Source organism: Antedon mediterranea, chromosome 8, assembly GCF_964355755.1.
Source record: "Antedon mediterranea chromosome 8, ecAntMedi1.1, whole genome shotgun sequence".
In the NCBI taxonomy this organism is placed as follows: Eukaryota; Metazoa; Echinodermata; class Crinoidea; order Comatulida; family Antedonidae; genus Antedon; species Antedon mediterranea.
The window spans coordinates 19913304-19935033 of record NC_092677.1 but is presented as its reverse complement, the minus strand read 5'-3'; the positions used below and the strand labels follow the sequence as shown (position 1 = coordinate 19935033).

General features: G+C 33.6%; 2 protein-coding genes across 2 annotated transcripts in view; both read left to right on the top strand.

Annotated features, from left to right (window-relative positions):
- Positions 1-21730, top strand: part of LOC140057082 (enoyl-CoA delta isomerase 2-like) — a 442575-nt gene that overhangs the window by 69557 nt on the left and 351288 nt on the right. The window lies entirely within an intron of this gene.
- The window catches only part of LOC140057271 (large ribosomal subunit protein mL38-like), a 34231-nt gene that overhangs the window by 7703 nt on the left and 4798 nt on the right, over positions 1-21730 (top strand). Inside the window, exons 2-4 of the mRNA XM_072102854.1 lie at positions 12619-12750; positions 14397-14605; positions 19300-19418. Of these exons, the coding sequence (XP_071958955.1) occupies positions 12619-12750; positions 14397-14605; positions 19300-19418 (460 nt within the window). The remainder of the gene's footprint in view (positions 1-12618; positions 12751-14396; positions 14606-19299; positions 19419-21730) is intronic.

Sequence of the window (21730 nt, the reverse complement as noted above, 5' to 3'; positions counted from 1 at the left end):
ACAGATCTGTTTTGTACGATATGATATTGTGTAAGGTGATATGTATTAAATTGCAAGATTAAACAAAATATTTTATTTTTGTTCTGTGGTGTATTATTTTTTTGGTTGTTCAAAAAACACAAAATTATGCCAGATTATGCTAAAAACGGCTAAATAATGCCGCGGCATTATGCCAGACGCCGTGGGCCTCTAAATAATGCCAAAAAGCATAATAATGCCAGAAATGGCAACTATGGGCGGTACAATTGTTTTTATATTCCTTCTTTAAAACAGAGGTGATTTTCCACGAGGTTTGTGTTGTCCGCGCGTCATTAGTGCTGTGTGTTTGGTGTCCTTTTGTGTGATTGGGTAAGGCAGCATGCAATAAATGGACGAACTTCCAATCACAACGAGTGTAAAATGTTTAGGGGCTTTGTACGCTTGAATGAACCTGACTCCTTTGCGGCGGTGGTGACTAGTGGAAACTCCTGAGCCTTCCGTAGTAGAGAGATTAAATTACACAGTGTTTGAAATAGGGAAAACACACCTGACTTCAATTTGAAACAACTCGCACAAGCAGACGATCTTGTCGCGCTATGCGCGACCTATTCTGTTTCTTTAGTCGCAAACAGAAAAATTACCAAATACCCCTTAATTTGCAGCCCTGCCTATAATACTGATATCTGACGGCGGTAGGCTTATTGGCATAATCGAAACCGGCTTTCGTAACAGTAATGTAACGGCAATATTTTTAGTGTTTAATTAACGATATGCGTTTGAATATTCAAAACATAAGATAATTTTGTGTAGTTTTAATTACAAATTATAAACATATTTATAGGCGTGTTTGAGTGGATTTCTAATATCTGAAAATCCGACGCTTAAATAGTTTAGAATGAATATCACATGACGTCATTTATTTGGCTGCTGATTGGCCCATTCATGCATTTGCAGGTCACATGATCAAGCAATTTCTAATGGATTAAACTGTTTTCAGGTATTTTTACAAACTTTAATTACAGTATACAAAAGTCAATTGTTTGACAACTGAAATTGGTGAGTAAAAATATTCCATTTTAATTTCAGTGATAGATTTACATTTTATCACAGTGGTGGTAGTATTTTTTAAGTACATATTTAGTTATCCGCTTGTTATTGTATGAGATAAACAGTTTTTTTCTGTATTATTAGTTATCCGCTTAGTAGCGGATAACTCCTTGTAATCGTCCTGTTACTTTTTTTTTTTTTATCTTATTTCTTTCTCCTCCATTTTTGTGTCTCACGTATCTCAAAAACTTGTAAACATAACATTTCATAACTTTGTCAACATATGGGCATTTACGTGAAGTTGTGCAGCTTTAAAAATGCCATGTTTTACAAGACGTTACGCGCGCACGCGCATTTCTCCTCTATTTTTGTGTCTCGCTTATAGGCCATGTGTGTATATGAGCCGCGTCTGCCATCGCAGTTAAAGTAGTGGTCATGTCCTCAATTACTGTGTGCCTATATTAACTGGAGTATTAAATACCAAAGTTAAGGCGGCGGTGAATCTTGGAGGCTAGGTCACATCGTAATTAATTATTTCCAAACTAAAAACTTCGCAGAACTGTACTACATTTTTCTCGATTATTTATAAAAACAACGTAGCCTACACCCGCCGCCGTGGAAGGCAACAATACACCACCAACATAACGTCACGATCCAGCATGGTCGTCGTCTTTTTCACGCATGCTTTTCGTGACGTGAGGGACGAACTGATCGAAAGGTGAAGAGTTCATTCATTATGAAATAACGCGTAATTAAAAGGGAAAAAATCGTTTAGTTTTATTATTATCCATAAATATATCATTATCATGTATTATATTATAAATTAATTATTGTGATGCCTAACGTAACCCATGTAGAGAAAAGCGTTAAATATAACCAAGAAATAGGAATGACCAATCTGATGACAATAGGCAATGTTAGGCGTTTTCTTTAAAATCAAAACCTGTGCCATACCATATTATTCACGCCTAGGTGTAACCCACAAATATTTGAATAACCAAACAATTCAGAATAAAGAACCACATTATTCTGATGCAAGACAATATATTATTATAGGCGAGGTTTAGGCGTTTTCTCTTTAACATACTATTGTTTCTTAATACTGTATAATTATATTGGCCTCCTCCTGAAACTGTATGAATGGATGGGAGTTGCGAGAATATGCGAGCGAACAGCCAACATTTTAAACAGTTACAGTGTGATGCTTTTCAAAACGCGCAAAGTTTTCAACGCGTTCAACGCTATGGAATTCAATTGTTTAACGTCTTCAATGAACGGTCAACGGGTTCAACACATTCAACACGCTCTATTGTTAACGTATTCAAAACGCTTGTTGTACTTTAAAATGTAATGTTGTTCGATTTATAAAGATTTGGTTCATGGGTGTCGGACATGTCAAATTTTTTAGTTCTTTCAAATTACATTACAACAAACAATGGGACAATTATAAAATAAAAACCAAAATAGAGAAACAATATTTTAACTTTATCTCTTGAATCTCGAACAGCTAAAAAATGTAGGCCTAAATAAAATTAATTACTTCGTCGTCATTAACTATCGTTAAATACGTCATAACACACGTGGTGTTTTTCTTGAGGAAACCGGGGTGGCGGCCTCGTGTGTTGATGTCAGTAATTTCCACGTTGTTTGATTTTACGACGTGAGATCGTGTTTTCCCCCGGAAGGCCTACAGTACAGTGTTAACTGTTAGACTTGGCATCGACCTTATTATTCGATGTTTTCCTTCACTAAACACTGGGAAATATCACTGTGTGTTTTATTTGGTAACTGTCCGTTCAATACTTTAAAATATATCTAAGCTTCATATATATTTTATTTATATTAAAATATCTGGTAGTGACTGCCGATAGGTATTTTGCCTGTTGTTGTTACTGATCGTTCAGGCGTGCAATCGGCCAGTCTAGTGCTGCAGCAGCTAGCGTTGAAATAACTCATTGTTTACTTGACATGCTGATAATGACTTTCGTTGAATAAACAACTAAACGTTGAAAGCCGTTCAACGCAACGCAAACACAACGCAACGACAACGTGTTGAATGCGTTGGGATTTTTGCAATAATTCTGTCCTGTACTGTATGGGCATTCACGTGAAGTTGTGAATGACGTTAGAAATGCGTAACGTGACTTACGCGTGATTTTATGAATTTCCCGTATTTAACATAGATTGAAAACCATATAACAATTTAAGTTGAAACTTAGCAAAAGTTTAATTTATATCTTGCGCTAACTTTTTGTGCACTAAAAATGGCATGTTTTACACGAAGTTACGCGCGCACGCCCATTTAAAATTTAAAATGCGCAAAATTAATTTCTAATCAACTTTCTACGCTGATCATGACATTTTGAGCATGTCAAAAATTCCCACGCGCGCGAACAATCTTACGCGCGTGGTCCGCACGTAGCGCTAAAAACATCTTTTTTGCGTGAATTATGTTTTTCCAGCCTTTTATAGTAATTTTATCAAATTTTAAAACAATTTAGACTTAAAATTACGTCATACGAGCATGTCGAATTGTACAATTTGTGCGTGTTTTTAATGAAAAAATTCAAAAATTCGTAAAAATTATGCCTTTTTTTAAACAATCATAGATTCTAAACTACGAGGTAAACTTTTTTTTACTTACATATTCTGGTAGGTGATGAGTTGTAGATATCGGATCATTAATCAATATGCCTAACCGGACATTGTGACATCATCGTATGGCCACACGAATGTAAATGTATGATTTTTGTCTCTTTCCTTTATTGCTCATCACATTAAATGGAGCGCATCACGCTTATCTGTATTCCTTTTTCTCCGAGATTTTAATATTGTCTAGGTCAATCAACTATCTTATACATGAGTTAAAGATATTTCATTTTTATGACATCTTCATGCCTAAAAATTTAAATTACGTGTATACAGATTATACTGTGTACTAAATGACACAAAATAGACAGAATTTAGCACTAACAACATATCATATTCTTCAGTTCAGGTCATAATGCCATAATCTTTTTCTGTGTGCAACATTCCAACGTATGACGTGCACGTGGCGTTTGTCGAGCGGATAACTAACTCGTCAAAGTGACGAGTTTCATGTCTAGTTCTTCTTTCCATCCTTCCTTTTTGTGGATCGCGTTTCTCTAAAATGTGTAAACATAACATTTCATAACTTTGACAACATATGGGCATTTACGTGAAGTTGTGCACCTCCTTTTTTTGAATGACGTCATAGTTGCGCAACGTGACTTACGCGCAATTTTATGAATTTCAATGATTGATCATAGATTAAAAACCAAAAGTCATTTAGTATTGACACTTTGACAAAATTTAAGTCATATCAGGGGCAAACTTTCTACGGATTAAAAATGGCATGTTTCACAAGAAGTTACGCGCGCACGCGCATTTAAAATTTCAAAATGCGCAAAATTAATTTCTAATCAACTTTTTATGCGTTTCTTGTCATTTTGAGCATGTCAAAAATTCCTACGGGCGCGCAATTTTTTACCAGACAATTTTCAGCATTGAATAGTATAACACCAGCTGTTGAAAATGGTTGCAACCACCCGGGAAGTTTTCATCGGTAACAAAATAGGTCCCTCGACTGTCACAATCACCTTTATCCTGTAACAATTAGGCCACTGGACATTCAACTCCCATTTAGGGTATTTATAATTCCTTAGAATATCAACTTGAATCGCAAAACATGTCGATCCAAATAAATATTATTATTATTGTTTATATGAGGAGAAATAGGCCTAGTCTATCAAATTACAATAAAACCTGTTGTTTCACAGACCAGAGTTCAGCCATATCAATTGAAGTGAATGGACATAACAAAAAGTATAATGGTCACTAATTTGAGTCTTTAAGTATAGTGATCTTTAATTTGAAGAGGACCAGTAAAGTTCTTTTTTTTTTTTCACAGTTAAAAACTATTTATTATTCTCGTCTTTGCTCATACCAAATAATATAATGGTCGCTAATTGGAAGTGTCTTAAAGTAAAGTGATCTTTAGTTGGAAGAGGACCAGTACAGTTACTTGTTTTTTGTCACATAATTAAAAACTTTATTATTCTTGTCTTTACTCATACCAAATAATATTATGTTCGCTAATTGGAGGTGTCTTTAAGTATAGTGATCTTTAATTGGAAGAGGACCAGCAGTACCAGTACAGTTACTCATTTTTTGTCACATAATTAAAAACTTTATTATTCTTGTCTTTTACTCATACCAAATAATATAATGGTCGCTAATTAAAGGGATTGATTATACAGCTGCATGAAAGAATGGTTATCGAGATAATGAAACATTCATTTTATCATTCCTAATTTTCTATTTGCCATAGAAGCCTTCTGTGCAACATGTAATCCAAAGGACAATTTGTTGTCAAGTATGATTCCCAAATCTGTTATTGATTCCACTGATTGAATTGGAATTTTCCTTTGATCAGTGCCCATATGATAGACAACTTTCCTATTCTTTCTTCCAAAATGCATAATTTTACATTTTATTAGGTTGAAAGGAGAAGCCATTTCTCTCACCATGCAAATAATTTATTCAGATCTTCCTGTAATCCATTTGATTCTTCCACACTGTTTACCAAGTTGTACATTTTGGTATCATTTGCAAAAAACTCTTTTAGGGAGATCATTAATAAATATATTGAACAGTGCAGGACCAAGCACGCTGCCCTGTGGGTCTCCTCTACTAACTCTCTCAGGCTTTCTGAATGAACTCGATTTAACACCACTTGTTGTGTCCGTCAAGAAATAAATGCTCTAATCCATTTTAATAAATTTCCTCCAATGCCGTACGCCTTTCATTTGGTACACTGTCAAACGCTTTTTTGAAATCTAGAAAGATGCAATCAAAACATTCACCCTCTTCAATCCATTTGGTCTATTGTTCTAAAACTACATGAACAACCTGATCTAAAGCCCAGGGAAAAATTTCGCCAGTATCGCATCACAAATCGCGACATAAAATAAAACAATTGCTACGCGATTACTGAAATGGATCGCATGGTTTCGTGATACAACAATGAACAACGGCTAGCTATAGGCCAGACCTAGGCCTAGGTACCTTAATACGGCTTTACCACGTTGAAACACTGGTTCTCGTCAGATTTAAGAGTTAAGCAACGTTGAGCCTGGTTAGAGCTTGGATGGGACACCATCTGGGAATATAGGGTGCTTTATATGGAGCTGGGGTCCTGTTAGGCATTTGAAATCAGCACTGCTGACTCTTTTGGCAACCCCTGCATCTAGTATCTGCCTTTATACATCATATTGGCTTATGACTTTCCTCTGGTCAAGGTGGGCACTGGACAAGAGAAGCTCTTGATCAATGTTCGGACCGATCAAGGTGCTTTTAACAGTCCTGGCTTTGTTTGTATCAAACCTGTTAGTGGCGGTAATTATTGCTGTTGGTTTCGATTGAATAAAATAAAAATAAAAAACTAGTGTAAGGCTACATAGTCTAGTCTAGACATCGCAGGCTCTTCTGAAGCCTCCAAATTTTAGTCAAGAACCGTCACTTACGTTGTTTGGTTTATTTCATCGAAAAGTAGTAGAGATATAATTATTCTTTTAAAGATCGACGACATGCATGTTTTTACTTTTAAATAATTGAGGGCAGCAAAATGCATGCCGTGCAAATCGTTCCATCATCATGGGGCATGCATCACCTTTCAAGCAATACGGTAAACAATGCTGTGTGCCAAAGTGTAACCAACAGAAATAACATAACACAGTGAGCATACAGTACCTATATTTTCCCAGGAAGCAAGTTACTTAAATAAACATAAATTCCAATCCATAACGAAATTTCGTAGTATGAACATACATTTTGCACATATTATATGTTCAACCTTGTAATAAAAGCAATAATATGTGTTGGTTTCGACCAATGCTGTAATGAGAGCCAGGCTAGTTGGATGCATACCATGTTTCAGTACAGTAGTTAGGGTACCTTGACGCACCACACACATTTCATTTAAGCTTAGCCCGGGCAGAATATCAGGCCTACTGGTATACTGCTGGCCTGCACATTGGATAATGTGCGACATTTTTAACTTCAACCTTTTTAAGTAATTACCAAATTGTTATATAAAATACAATAACTTTCTAAATACACAAACAAAATGCTACACAAATGTATTGAAATTTCTAATCAATTTTCAAATTGATTGGCAATTATTGCTATTCAAAATTTTGCCATGAAATTTTTCCCTGAAGGAGTGAAGCCATGTTGATGGGTGGAAAAAAGGTGATTAACTTCCATGTGATTCATCAAGACATTTCTAACAAACATCTTTATGGTCTTGCATATTATAGATGTAAGGCTGACTGGTCTGTAATTTATGGGGTCTGATTTTTTACCTTTCTTAAAAATTGGCACTACTTTGGCTTGTTTCCACGAATTTGGTAATACTCCATTCTCCACTAATTTTAAAAACATAACTTGTAAAATATGGCGAAGTTCACTACTTAGTTCCTTAAGCACTCTTGAATGTAATCCATCTGGTCCCGGAGACTTGCAGATATCCAGGCGCCGTAAATAAGATTTTATATCTGTTGAGAATTTCACAGTAACCAATTCGGGGCCAGAGAAGCGGGATGATAAGTCAGGAATAGTAGGGAGCTTTCGCAACCTTACGAATACGATAACGAAAACGGATACGTCACACATTTGTGAAACTTTTGAGCTGATCCCCATTTCATATTCGTAAAGCGTATTCGTGTTGACGAATATCACCAGTCATATTCGTAACTACAAAACGAGTATAGTTTTTGATCTATTTTGCACATTTTGCATTTGAATCAGAAATGATTCATGATTATAATATAATTATACTTTTATTGAAAGTAATTTACTAAACTAATTTATTAAAATGCCAGGTCAATTTTGATAAATAGCAGTTTTTAAAGTCCTCACTCGCTTTGATGTTACGCTAGGCCTAGGCCGGCAGCCAAGCACCAAGCAACACGTACCTGCGCTTCGCTCAAATTTACCGCACTCATATTTCGGACGGCGCCCTCAATATTTTGTTGCCATGCGAAACAGATTTTTACTGGCTTACGAAAAACGAATACGTGTGCGTGACGTATCCGTTTTGGTTATCGTATTCGTAAGATTGCGAAACCTCCCTATTAACCCTTTCACTGCGTATACCCGGTACTACCGGGTATAAACAAACGTCGTTGAAGTGCGTATACCCGGTAATACCGGGTATGGGCAAAACAATGATTTAATCGTATTTGCCTATAATATATAGCACCCTCTATATTTGTTCGATGAACTTGAATATTTTTGCAAGTCATTAAAAAATTTTTCCAGCAAAAAAAACGGCCCTCTATAGCTGTATTATTGTCTTGAAAATCAAGCGCCCTCTATAGTTATAGTTATATATAGTATAGTGTATATAATAGTATTCTATCTTGGAAAGTTGTTTTGAGTAGCGTAATGGCGGCCATTTTGAAAGTAACCAGGGTAACCGGGTATGGGCAAAACAATGATTTAATCGTATTTGCCTATAATATATAGCACCCTCTATATTTGTTCGATGAACTTGAATATTTTTGCAAGTCATTAAAAAAATTTTCCAGCAAAAAAAACGGCCCTCTATAGCTGTATTATTGTCTTGAAAATCAAGCGCCCTCTATAGTTATAGTTATATATAGTATAGTGTATATAATAGTATTCTATCTTGGAAAGTTGTTTTGAGTAGCGTAATGGCGGCCATTTTGAAAGTAACCAAAATTTACCAGCCCCAATAGGGCAACATTGTGTTTATCACAACACGCAAAAAAAAAAAAATTCTGAAACAATAGTTAGTTTTGTACTATAGTGAATTTTTGGAAAATGTCATTATTTTCACGATTTTGCCCCAAAACTTTGATTTGTGCATAATTTTTATAAAACAATAAAAATAATTCAATTTTTTTTAAATTTTTATTTGTTATACGTATCTTCATCAATATCCAGTTGGAAAAACGTATTCCATAAGAATTTCTTATAGAAAATATAGTTTTTATCATTGATTCGATAAAAAACACGAAATCCAAAATACCTGTAATGACGTCACATGACGTCATCAATATGCAAATTACTTTTTTTTTTATACCTAACTGTAGACTAACCCTTTGCCCATCACACACCACAAAAATAATTACACAATTATCTCAATTAGTATTTTTTTGCAATTTATTAAAATACCATATGTTTTTCTTAAATATACATTACGCACAGAAGTGGGAATAATGCTCCGCAGTGAAAGGGTTAAGAACGTCCTCTAACGTAAAAACAACAAAGCAAAGGCTTTATTGAACACTTTTGCTTTCCCATAATCATCTGACACCATCTCACCTAGATTATTCTTCACACACGCAATATCTAGTCTTGATTTCGTTTTGCTTTGTACATATTTCCAAAAGTTCTTAGGGTTCACTTATATTTCTTTGGCAATTTTAGTTTCATAACTCTTTTTTTCTTGCTTCACTAACCATGTAACAAAATTTTGTTGTTTAGCATAATTATTCATGTATTTTCATCTTGCATTTTTTTTAAATCGGTTCCACAATTTATGTTTTAGATTGAGCGCCTTTTTCAGCTCGATATTTACCCACTCCTTCCTATTTATAGTCTTTTTTTTTCGTAATGGCACATATTTCTCAACATATATATTGATAGCTTTTTACTCGGGGTACCCGAGTCTAGGACTTATTCATCTTCTCCTCTTCTTCTTCCATCTGGACACTATTGAGTAAAAAGTGCGATTTATGAACTACTACTCCTCCCTTATTCGTTGTAGTATTGAGCTGGGATTTGGCATGAATATACTACAGGGACATGTCCTCAAAGCTATAGAGCCGGATTTTTTAATTTGCTTTTTTGTTAATTAATTTATTTAATTAGGACGCCACAATGTGACACACACCACAGCGTTATGTTGTTATATGCGGCTTCTTGGCGTAGTGGTTATCACGTCTGCTTAACAGTACACGTAGAAGGTCCCCGGTTCGAGCCCGGGCGAAACCTTTTTTTTCTTAAACTTTATGGTGAAAAGTACTGTATACGCAATATGATATACAGTATATCTTGTTTTTATTATTTTTTTAAATACTTATTTTGTGTAATCAGTAATTATCACTTTTACACATGTTTATTTTGCTTTGTGCTTATTACCATATTTATTTGTAATTTAAATGGATTAAACGTTTTTTTTAAAAAAAGGTTATTGATGTGTATGTGACGTTAGATCCGGTCTTATGACGTCATTACAGCTTCTTTTGCTGTACCCTGAGTATCGCACATTCGTGCTTGTTCAATCTTTTGAGATATCTCTTCACCCATTGCGTCAAGACATTCCTCTTTGATATTAAAATTTGAAAACTCTTCCCTTATTTTATCGTAATTGGCTTTATAATAATTCTTCATACATGGTATTTCATGTTCCTTTATACCCTCATTAATCCTCAATTTAAATACAATAACAACATGGTCGCTTTTACGAATAGGAGGGGATATTTCCAGATCATCAATTACGTTCTCAGTCTTTGATACACTAAATCTAATATGGCTTCTTGATTTATACGAACTCTTGTAGGTTCTCTTACATTGAGTCCAAAATATGTCTTCCACAGTTTCCAAAAATAGCGCACTCTCTTGTTGTTCTCGACCTAAATTTATAGAGTTTTCCCAATCGTTATTACCAAAGTTGAAATCTCCTATAACAATTGTGTTGTCTCTTGACAATTTATCTGCTTTTAAGAGCATTTCTCTTAATAGTGTATTGTTATCCTTGCTGTTTGGGCTAAGGTAAATACTAACTACTAAAATGTTATCTTTATTAAATTTACGATCGACACAAACTGATTCTTTAAAGTTTCCAATAGTTACTTCATTAAACAGGTATACCTTCAACATAAATACCAATACCTCTTCCTGTATTGCCTGACCAAAAAAACTAAAAACCTTCTATTTATAATTCCTCATGCTGAATTTCTGATAGTGAACGCTTAGGAAGAATCTCGCATAATAAAACAACGTCTGGTTATACTTTGCAACTCTTCTCTTTTATTCAGTAAGGAATCGGTGTTCGAATAAATAAACTTAATTTCAGCTTTTTTAATAAGTTACTTCTCGTCTAACTTTTTCTTAGAAATTATTTCTTTTTGATTAACAACAGAAATTTCTTCTTAAGCTGTAGTACAGTATCTATCCGATAATTAGGAGCGAAAACACCCTTTAACAATGTTGCCATTCCTAATAATTAAATCTTTTTCACCCATCTCTTGTCTCTCTTTTAGCTTAGTCCATAAGTCTCTTCGCTCTGCCCTCTCAGACTGTGTACGATCTCTTGATATTGCCAAATTTTTAATAAAATCTCATTACTCATAAAACTTGTTTAACAGGATGACTTTATGACATAAACCTTCATTACAATGAATATAAACATTGTCACTGGCTGTTATTTAATGTATGATTTAGCGTTCTATGACAAGTAGTTCCAGGAGATAGCATTTGTCGTAATTTTTAACCAAAAATAAATGAAAATCAGTATTTTCTAAAGTGATGATGACTTATGGTAGGTTTATGACAAAAATCCCCATTACAATGAATATAAACATTATCATTGACTTTCATAATGTATGATTTGGCGTTGTACGACAAGTAGTTTTATACAAGATAGCATTTTTTGCGATGTTTAACCAAAAATGCATGAAAATCAGTATTTTCTAAATTGATGATGACTTATGATAGGTTTATGACAGAAACTCCCCATTACAATGAATACAAACATTCTCATTGGCTTTCATAATGTATGATTTAGCATTCTAACACAAGTATAGCATATAACATTTTTTTTTTTTTTTTACCCAAAAATGAGTAAAATCAGTATTTTACATATACAAGCTGTAATTGTAATGCAAATTCAAAATTTCTTTTTGATATCCATTTCCATATAGCTAGGGCAGTTTTTAAAATTTGTTTGAAAAAATTAAACGTATGTTACAAAAATTGTTGTTATTAATTAAAATAAAAAAATTCAATTTTACCCCAAAAAATGGAAAAAATAACTTTATTTTCCATATAATATGTAATAATGACTCAAATGACTTTTCATGATAACCAATGTGTAGTATGCTTCATCAGCTTTGAATTGAGCCTAATTTCAAAATAATTGATGCATTTCATCAAATGCTGTACCAAAAAAATTAAGATATTGGTAAAATTACGTGCAAAAATAGGCCATTGAACTTATCTTATGTTTGCATGTAATATCAAGTGATGAATTAAATTCTGGATTCAAGATTTTGATCTTTTTTACAAAATGATCACCTAATAAAAATGTTGTACAATGACAGTAGTAATCTTTTAAAAATAAACCTTTAAGAGTTATGAGGATTGTTAGTTATTGTTTATATTGTTGATGTATTTTAATTAATCAAAGAGGGCACCTGAATATTCGTTAGCCCACTGGGCTACAGTAAACTGGAAGGGTTATCATGTTTATGGTTATATGAAAATAAAATGTTTTCAAATTGTACAGTAACCTCATATTCATGTTTGTTGTTGTTTCAGTATCAGAAGGAGTAGACATTGGACTTCATAATAATCCTCATCCAAGATACCTTCAAGTTCAGCATAAGAGCAAATTATTACTCAAAAACAAAAATATTCCAGATTTAGAACAATTAGCAAGGCATAGAAAATGTAAGATTTTTTTTCTTAAGAAAATTTGATTAAATTAATCTGCAACTTCTTTTGAAATTAAAACAGTTTTTATATAAATTGAATAGATAGGAAAAAATTGCCCAGAGATATACCACAACAGTTAAAGAGGAAGATGAAGAAATCTGTGATTATGAGAAAAAGCTTCTCCCAACTAGGATTCAAACATGGAACTTTTTGCTTGATATGCAAATTTCCTACCATTAGACTACTATCTAAATTACATTTTTTTCAGGTAAAATAACTATTATGTGACAATAAAATGACACATTCAAAAAAAAATTTAAAATAAAAAATATTTTTCAGAGGGACAATATATCTTTAAAACTGTTACCTCAATAAGCGAGCAGCGTTTTTTGTAAGAAATATTTCTACATTTAATGCAAAAATAAATACTGTATGGTCCTATTGAGATAACTTTTTTTTTTCTTTAAGCGGTTAAAAATGTGAAAAATAAGTTGATTCTATTCATTTTATCACCCCGCTATAAATCCCAACATGTATTGCACGCGGATTGATTTTTTTTTATCCGTATTTACCCACTTTTTGATCGATCGTGAGGCCAAAACAAATGAAAGACTCCTATACATTTCAGCGAAAATATTGGGTTTCAACGAAGTCTGGCAAAAACAGAAAGACAATGCAGCAACTATACAACATCAGGCTTATAGGCCTACAGTATAGCTAGCGTACAGTGTTCGTACGTTACCGATGTTTACCAGCTAGGCCTACAAAACTAAGCCTACAGTAGCTAGGCTAGGCCTAAAGACCGTCCACGAGAGGACATTCACCGTGAGCTACTTAGGCTACCATAAAACATACATTTAAGACAAGGAATGACCTGGTTTAATGTTTTTAAAGTAATACATGCATTATTTTTACAAAACGTCCCAAATTGTAGGGAATGAGTCTTTAAGAATTGTCAGTTTGATAAACATACTTTGTATTGTCAAAGGTGCTATTGATGTACTCCATTATGCTAATTAAAATGTTAATTAGCAGTAATTAATTACTTTCTTAAGCGGACTAGGTACAGGAGTTGCCACTTAAGAAGGACGGATCTTCAATTAGACTCTAAAAATAAACATTTTAGTATTTGTTTCATATGTGTACTCATTATGTTAATTAGGTCCAGGTGGGACATATATTCACCTTTGACCCTTAAGGGCTAATTAGCACGAATTAGTGGCTTTCTTTTAAGCAGACTAGGTACAGGAGTTGATGGGTCTTCAATTACTGTAGGCCCTAAAAATAAACATTTTAGCATTGGTTTCATTTATGTACTCGATTATACTAATTCATTCAAATTTTGGGGTATTTTGAGCACCCCTCCCTTAATTGGTACAGGAGCGAGAACTTAAGAAGGCTTTTTGATGGTCCCTGGACCCTACTTGACATATTCTATGCCTCAGACCTTTTGTACTCGCAATGCTAAACATTGTGGACTAAAATCTTTGTGGACTCCATTTTCAATACAGAAAGTTTGAAAGATACAACAAGTCATGTAAACTTTGCCATTAATCTCTAAAAATCTATGGTGTTGTTCTCTAATAATTACTTACAACAACTCCCCAGTGATATACTAGAAATTAATTACATTTTTAAACGGTTTTATCTAATTTTTTTAGTGTTAGTACCATTAAATGAAGTCGAAGAAGAATGGAAGAATGCATCCGGACCATATCACATCAGAGAGATTGCTAAGCATTTTAATATCTATAAAGATCTTTTCGATGGAGCAGAATTTTTATCTTGGGTTATAATGAACATTAGATATAAAGGTGAAGAAGACAGTATAATACCAGTATATTGGGGCAATGTAGTCACACCATTTGAGGTTTGTGTTGTTTCACTTCTCATTAGTTATGTGGTTCAATCTTCTTTGTCAACATTTAAATTAGAAACAAAAAAAAAAGCATTTTTTCATTGAACCATACTTGAGCCAGAAAGGATTTCTGCGCCCTTTAAAAAAAAACTATATTTACAATTGTTCAAGTAGTTTATATCAGCTGCTGCTTTTTCGGAGAGCTTTTCAAACTTTCCTTGATTGACACCAAAGTGTTTAAGGTGATATCGTGAATAATGTTGCTGAACTTCCGACAGCATAAAAAAATTAAAATAAACTTCAGCTTGATAAAAAACATTTGTGCATAAGAAATAAGAATAAGAAAAATAAAAAGTTCCTGACAAATAACAAGGGGTTATCCACCAAGTGCGAATAACCAATAGTTAGATATTTTTTTTTGTGCTTACATGTTGATACTAGCTAATTTTTGAGTGAGCACACTGTAGCTCAGGGTGGCAAATAATTACTGAAAATAGTCCAGTCAAAAATCACCCTCACCATGGTATAAGAACGTACCCTAATAAAATTTCATCCGTAGGTTCTATGTATATAGGTAATAACATTTCTTGATGTTGCGTCTTGCAAAACTTGGGATTTTACGAGAAAATTAGACTTTTATACCAAATTTATAACCGCCTCATGTCGTATTATTGTGTACAGCGAATGCGACGAAGCGTGACTGAAATTACGAGACGCTGTTAGCACCCGTTGAAAAATGCATTAACAAAGCTAAAAACCTACAAAATTAATAGTTTATACAATAATTTAAATATAGTTTACAATAAATTGTATAATAAAATACATAACATATAAAGAAAACCCAATTATAAACTAAAATATTTACAGATATGTGTTTAAAAATGTACAAATCAAAATGGCCTTTCATAAAATAAAGTGCGCCCTCACGTGTCATACTTTTACCGGACTTGTATGGATGATTATATACAAGGCATTAATATACGAAACCCGATGCGGTTTTTGTCATACTTTTGTCGGACTTGTATGGCCGGATGGTTACACAGTACACGGCATTAATATACGAAACCCGATGCGGTTTGTTAGTTATTGCCTTTTTTTACGCAAGAGGCAGAATATTTTATTTTTACAAATTTATTTATATTTTTTATCATGGAAAAACGGATTATATATATTTAAACACATTACAACCTCCAGTATACCATCATGATGGATTAAGTGTATATTTGTATATCTGCTGAAGCGTAATGATAGTTAGTTCTGCTGGTTTTATTTTGGACATTCTTTTTTTCCACAGCATTAGGCCTACTTGCGTGGATATCACAATGCATTGCATATTTTGAACTATCATTCGCGATTATAATCTTAATTAGAGTAAGAACCAATTATTTAAGGATAATCCATTTCGCGTAGGCCTATACAAAAGATACTACCTCAAGTAGACCTACTTTCACTTTCCAACAATTATTAAGAGCGTATCAAAGGGGCTGGTTGGCATTCGTCTGAATCAACATTTTTCATTTTCCCCTTTCACCCGCCGCCACCCACCGCTGCCCACTGCCAATGGGGAGGAGGAGTCGGTTTGATCCTCTCTGAATCCGTCTGGCCTTCACATCGTACCGATGTGTGAAGTTTGAGCCAATAAACGTCATTCATGATGATTCTTTAAGTTCGAAGTCGTCTTCCAGAATTCAAAGCATTCTAAAGGTAAAGTGTTTTTCCACTAAATAAAAGAGAGTGAGAATGTTGGAGTGTGATGTAAGATTCGCGAGAAACTACATACTGTATTACCCAATTCTCCTTTTTTAAGACGTGACGTATTAAATACTTTCTAATATAAAGTTTTTTGGTGGAGAGTAGTCCTACAATGATAATTATTATTGGACATTTTATACAAAAAAGCATGTCATAAACAATCAATTCACCTCCACGACCTGAAAGTTCTCACTTGAAACGAAAAAGTAAAGTCCAGAACAAAAGTTTTCTATGCATTTTTATTTCAAATATTGTTATCCGCCGAGTTCGACGCATTTTAATGCATTTAAATGATATTTAAAAAGCTTGGGAGAAAACATTAGCTTAATTTGTTGGCTTATTCAAATGCTTATAAATGACGTTTTAAACCTCAAAGATGTAGGCTATTTTCCTAGCTCAAGTGAAGATGAAGATTAATTAATTAATTAAATGTAAAAGAATAAAACAGTTATCCGTCAGACGTCTTCGAACATAAAGAATCTTCGGTGGCAGGATTACATTTTCTAAAACACGAAATTGTCTCACACATCATACGATATGGATGCCAATAAACAATTCAAAGAAACTTAAACAAAACTAACAATCACAAGGATTAACATTGTTGCGGATAACCGGGCCGGCAATGAGAAAATATTTCAGACGACTTTATTAATTTAAATCCTTATTATATTGTATACGCGAAATGGACTATCATTTAAAAATGATTCTTACTCAAGTTAACATTGACTATAATCGTGAATAAACTATGCATTGTGATATCCGCGCAAGTAATGCTGTGAAAAAAGAATGTCCAGAATATAGGCTAACCAGATAACTATAGGAGATCATTACGCTTTAGCAGATACAATACGGCGCTTCACTTAATCCATCATGATGGTAGACTGGAGGTTGTAATGTGTTTAAATATATACAATCCTTTTTTTCCATGATAAAAACTAGAAATATATTTGTGAAAATATAATAATAATTTTCTGCCTCTTGCAGAGGCAATAACTAACAAACCGCATCGGGTTTCGTATATTAATGCCTTGTATATAATCATCCATACAAGTCCGATAAAAGTATGACGCGTGAGGGCGCACTTTATTTTATGAAAGGCCATTTTGATTTGTACATTTTTAAACACATATCTGTAAATATTTTAGTTTATAATTGGGTTTTCTTTATATGTTATGTATTTTATTATACAATTTATTGTAAACTATATTTAAATTATTGTATAAACTATTAATTTTGTAGGTTTTTAGCTTTGTTAATGCATTTTTCAACGGGCGCTAACGGCGTCTCGTAATTTCAGTCACGCTTCGTCGCATTCGCTGTACACAATAATACGACATGAGGCGGTTATAAATTGGGTATAAAAGTCTAATTTTCTCGTAAAATCCCAAGCTTTGCAAGACGCAACATCAAGAAATATTAATACCTATATACATAGAACCTACGGATGAAATTTTATTAGGGTACGTTCTTATACCATGGTGAGGGTGATTTTTGACTGGACTAAAAGGGCAACATTTTGCGGCACAAATTTTTGCGATTTAACATTTTCAACTAATTCGCAACCTTTTATTTTCACTATTCAAGTTTTTTTTTTCGTCTTCTACAATTTGGCCAACCAAATTGGCAAATGTATTTCGCCTCTGCGATGAATGTCAAACAATTGAATTATCGTCAGTAAAATGACTGAATACGCGATTTTAAATTTAGGGATGTAAATAAATAAACGTTTTGGCTACACAGTGGTTGAGGCACGTGTTTAATAGGCTTTTAGATAATGAAAACCCCCCTAAATTTAATGTACTCTACCAAACAACGAACGACATCAGTTGGATCATCAGCTAGTGACACATACAGCATATTAAATGCTTTAATGGATGTAAATTTAAATGGGAGAATAACCTACGACTTGCAGCCTACTGGGCTGAATTGTGCACAGGTGTGGATGACACATACCATACAGTAACTTTCTACTCCCCTACTTACCAACCGGTGCCCGTTCGTCTGTCCACAGCAACAGGGGCTGAATGGACCAATACACCGGGGTAACCCCCTACTCTTCCTGAAAGATGTACTGGGTTCATTAAAGTGCACACAAGCCAGATGTGTACACTGGACCTCCAGTTTTATCCAAGAAGACTTGTTCTACCAATAGAACAATGGTCGAGGAGTGACTTGAACCGGTGCCGATTGTACAGCTATGGTTTGCGGCCTTAACCGCTCAACCACTAGACTCTTCAAGCAAGTAGTATACAATTAATAAAAAATTACCTATGAAATGTCGTAAGATTTTTTATTCCAATTCGAATATTATTTTAGCGATCAATCCTCCAGGGCGCCATGCTTCTTACAATATACAATAACAGGATTTTTATAGCGCACATACCACTCATAAGTGCAAGGCACATATCCCTTAGGAATTTCATTGTTTTGAATAAGGCGCAGGCTGAGTAGGGAGTAGCATTTTCGGTCGGTTGTAATTTATTTCAATGTTTTAAAACATCTCAACAAACAATATAAATAAGAATACACAATTCAAAGTTAACTATTTTATTCATTTTGTCCATATTATATATATAGCCTAGGGACCTAGGCCAAGAAAGTAATAATAATAGGCCTACCTAGATACTGTAACTAAGACTAGGCTAGGCCTGATCGACTCTAAACAACATCATGCCCTTTATTTTAAAGGGCGCACGCACATTTTGGGCTTTACAGGATATATTTTTCATACACACATGAATTGCAACATTTGAAAGATTTGAATAAGGCATCATTTTCTTATAATTTTCGCGACCATTACATGTGAAAATTGTAAAGTCGGAACAGGCTCTGCTTGAAGAAACTGAATTCTGGGTGAAGAAATTCTAAATGCCTGGGACGTCGGGCAGGCAATTCTGCAAGCACTGATTTAAGAATTTATTAATTTTAAGAATTTATTCATTTTTGTTACACAGACTAAAGAAAGTCCAAGTATTTCATATGAAAGCAATGATGATGATTGGTGGACAATATTACTTACAAACCCTGATGGTAATCTTCATAAACCTGACACTGAAGTTCTTCATTGGCTTGTGTAAGCACCATGTTTTTATTTATAGACAGTATGGGATGGTGATTCTTGAAAGAAGTCTTTTTTTTTTTTGGCTTTTGAATATTCATTAGTTTCTCAGTATTGTTGACGTTTAGTACACATGGTCAATCTATATTAGATTATATATAAAAGTTTTGGTTAAAATATTTGGCCTATAAACTGATGTCCATCAAGCAATACAAACAAATTTGTCTACTCGTGAAGAATCATATTTCTTAAAATAAAAATGAATAACAAATAACCATACTTTGTGTTTATTAAATAAGCAAACTTTTATTGACAATTGCATAAATATAAAAAAGAAAACCCCTCAAATTTTTGTATATGTTTAGCTATATTTTGTAATAATAGTCCATTATCAATAAGAGGTCAATAACCTCACTTCCGGTCATTTTGGGATAAAATATTTCATTACACCAAATAAAAATAAGCATGTTTTTAACATTTTGAGCCTAATCACAATTCTCTTTGACAAGCCATTACCGATATATGATAAGACCAGGTCAAAGGTCAAACTGCCAGAAACTGCAGTAGCAGCCATTTGTTGAAAAATTTCTGTTAGAGCAAATAGGAATGTATATATTGTGAAATATTTGACCCTAAAATCAATACTCACAAGCGGTTACAAAGTTATACACTAATTAAAATGGCAGCCATTTTGGACAACATCTTTGATTTCTCGGAGAGCAAAAGGAGGATTTTTCAGGACTTTAGTATGATGTTCCAAACATAGGTCTGGACCTTTTCTGAACAAATTTACTTGTTACGAGAAATGTCCGGGTCAAACCCTAATGCTCTTGGACTATATTATAAAAGTCGTTTACATTCTCCATGTAAAATGAATTTTTTTTGGAAAGATGTCTCCAGATATCTACTAAGTTTAGTTTCTTAATATTGAGGTTAAGAGTATAGCTTGAAATATCTTTTTGGTCTAGATCATTGTTTAAAACATATCATTCATATCTTCACCAATTATTTTAGAATCTATAGTAGAAAATTCACAAGATTATATATAAAAGTTTTGGTTAAAATATTTGGCCTATTATACCGATGTCCATAAAGCAATACAAACAAATTAAGTCTACTCGTGAAGAATCTTTGCTTTCTATTTTTCTAAAGAAGGTACTCTTTTTCTTAGTATTACTAGATGGTACCCAAAGATGGTTCTCGAATACACAGTAATTTCAGCGTAACAAAACTGGCGATTTCAAATGTACGTACCGCAGGACTATAATACATTGTCGTTTACAGAAACGAATAAATAGACACGATGATTTATGTAGTCAACTAAAATTAGCACCCTGGGAATTACTTCCGAAGGAGAAACTTACCACAAAATGAGTCAAAATTTTTGAATTTGTGTTTTGTATGTAATAGGGTTGAGGGATGGGAAAGCGGATAGGTACAAAGAGGAACAATTTTTAAATATATTCTTTATCCACTCAGTAACGAAATATTTTTTTCATGTTTTATAGGCCTATAAATAATATACCTCTAAATACAGTAAAAAATTTGCGATTTAATACTTTGTTAAAACTGTCACTGTCATAATCGATTGAAATATTAAAGTACATGTCACGATACACCACTACGAAGTTTATATTATTGGTAATTATTAATTAATACAAACGTTGAGAAGGAACTGTCAGTATAAAGTTTATTTGTATATCTAACAGTAGAGCCTATCCACAATCTCAGTAATAAAGTTTATTTTTATATATTTTTATATTACATCTAACAGTACGAACATTCACAGTAAGAAATGCTCGATTCAAATGAGGACCGAAAACAGTTAATAGGTATTCAGTATTGTCAAAGTATTGCAAGTTTATTCTCAAAGGGCCCATTATTATATTTACCTACCGTAAGTGTTAAACCAAGGGCTCATAAATTTACCTACTTCTGTTAAACCAAACTCTGGCAGACTGAAAGATTGGGATGTTCCATTCATCGCAAATCAATACATTTGTATAATCGTATATTAAATCTATCAAAATAGTATTTTTTAAAGAAAATCGGCCTGTCTTCAACATTATGATGCTGTACTCTAGCTGTTCAACCGGTTTTCAGCTATTAAAAACAATTATCGTAGGAGGAGATAGGAAAATGCGAAGCCTCCTCGCATTTTTGTGGCGGGTATTTTTCAAGATGGACATCCATTAGACAGTGTATACCACGATCGGAAAACACCCCTATTTGGGGCAAATCGTTGAACCTAAATTCGTTTTAATCGTCAATAACTAATTATCTAACATAATTTAATTAGTAAACAGGGTTACATCAGGTGGTTAAAA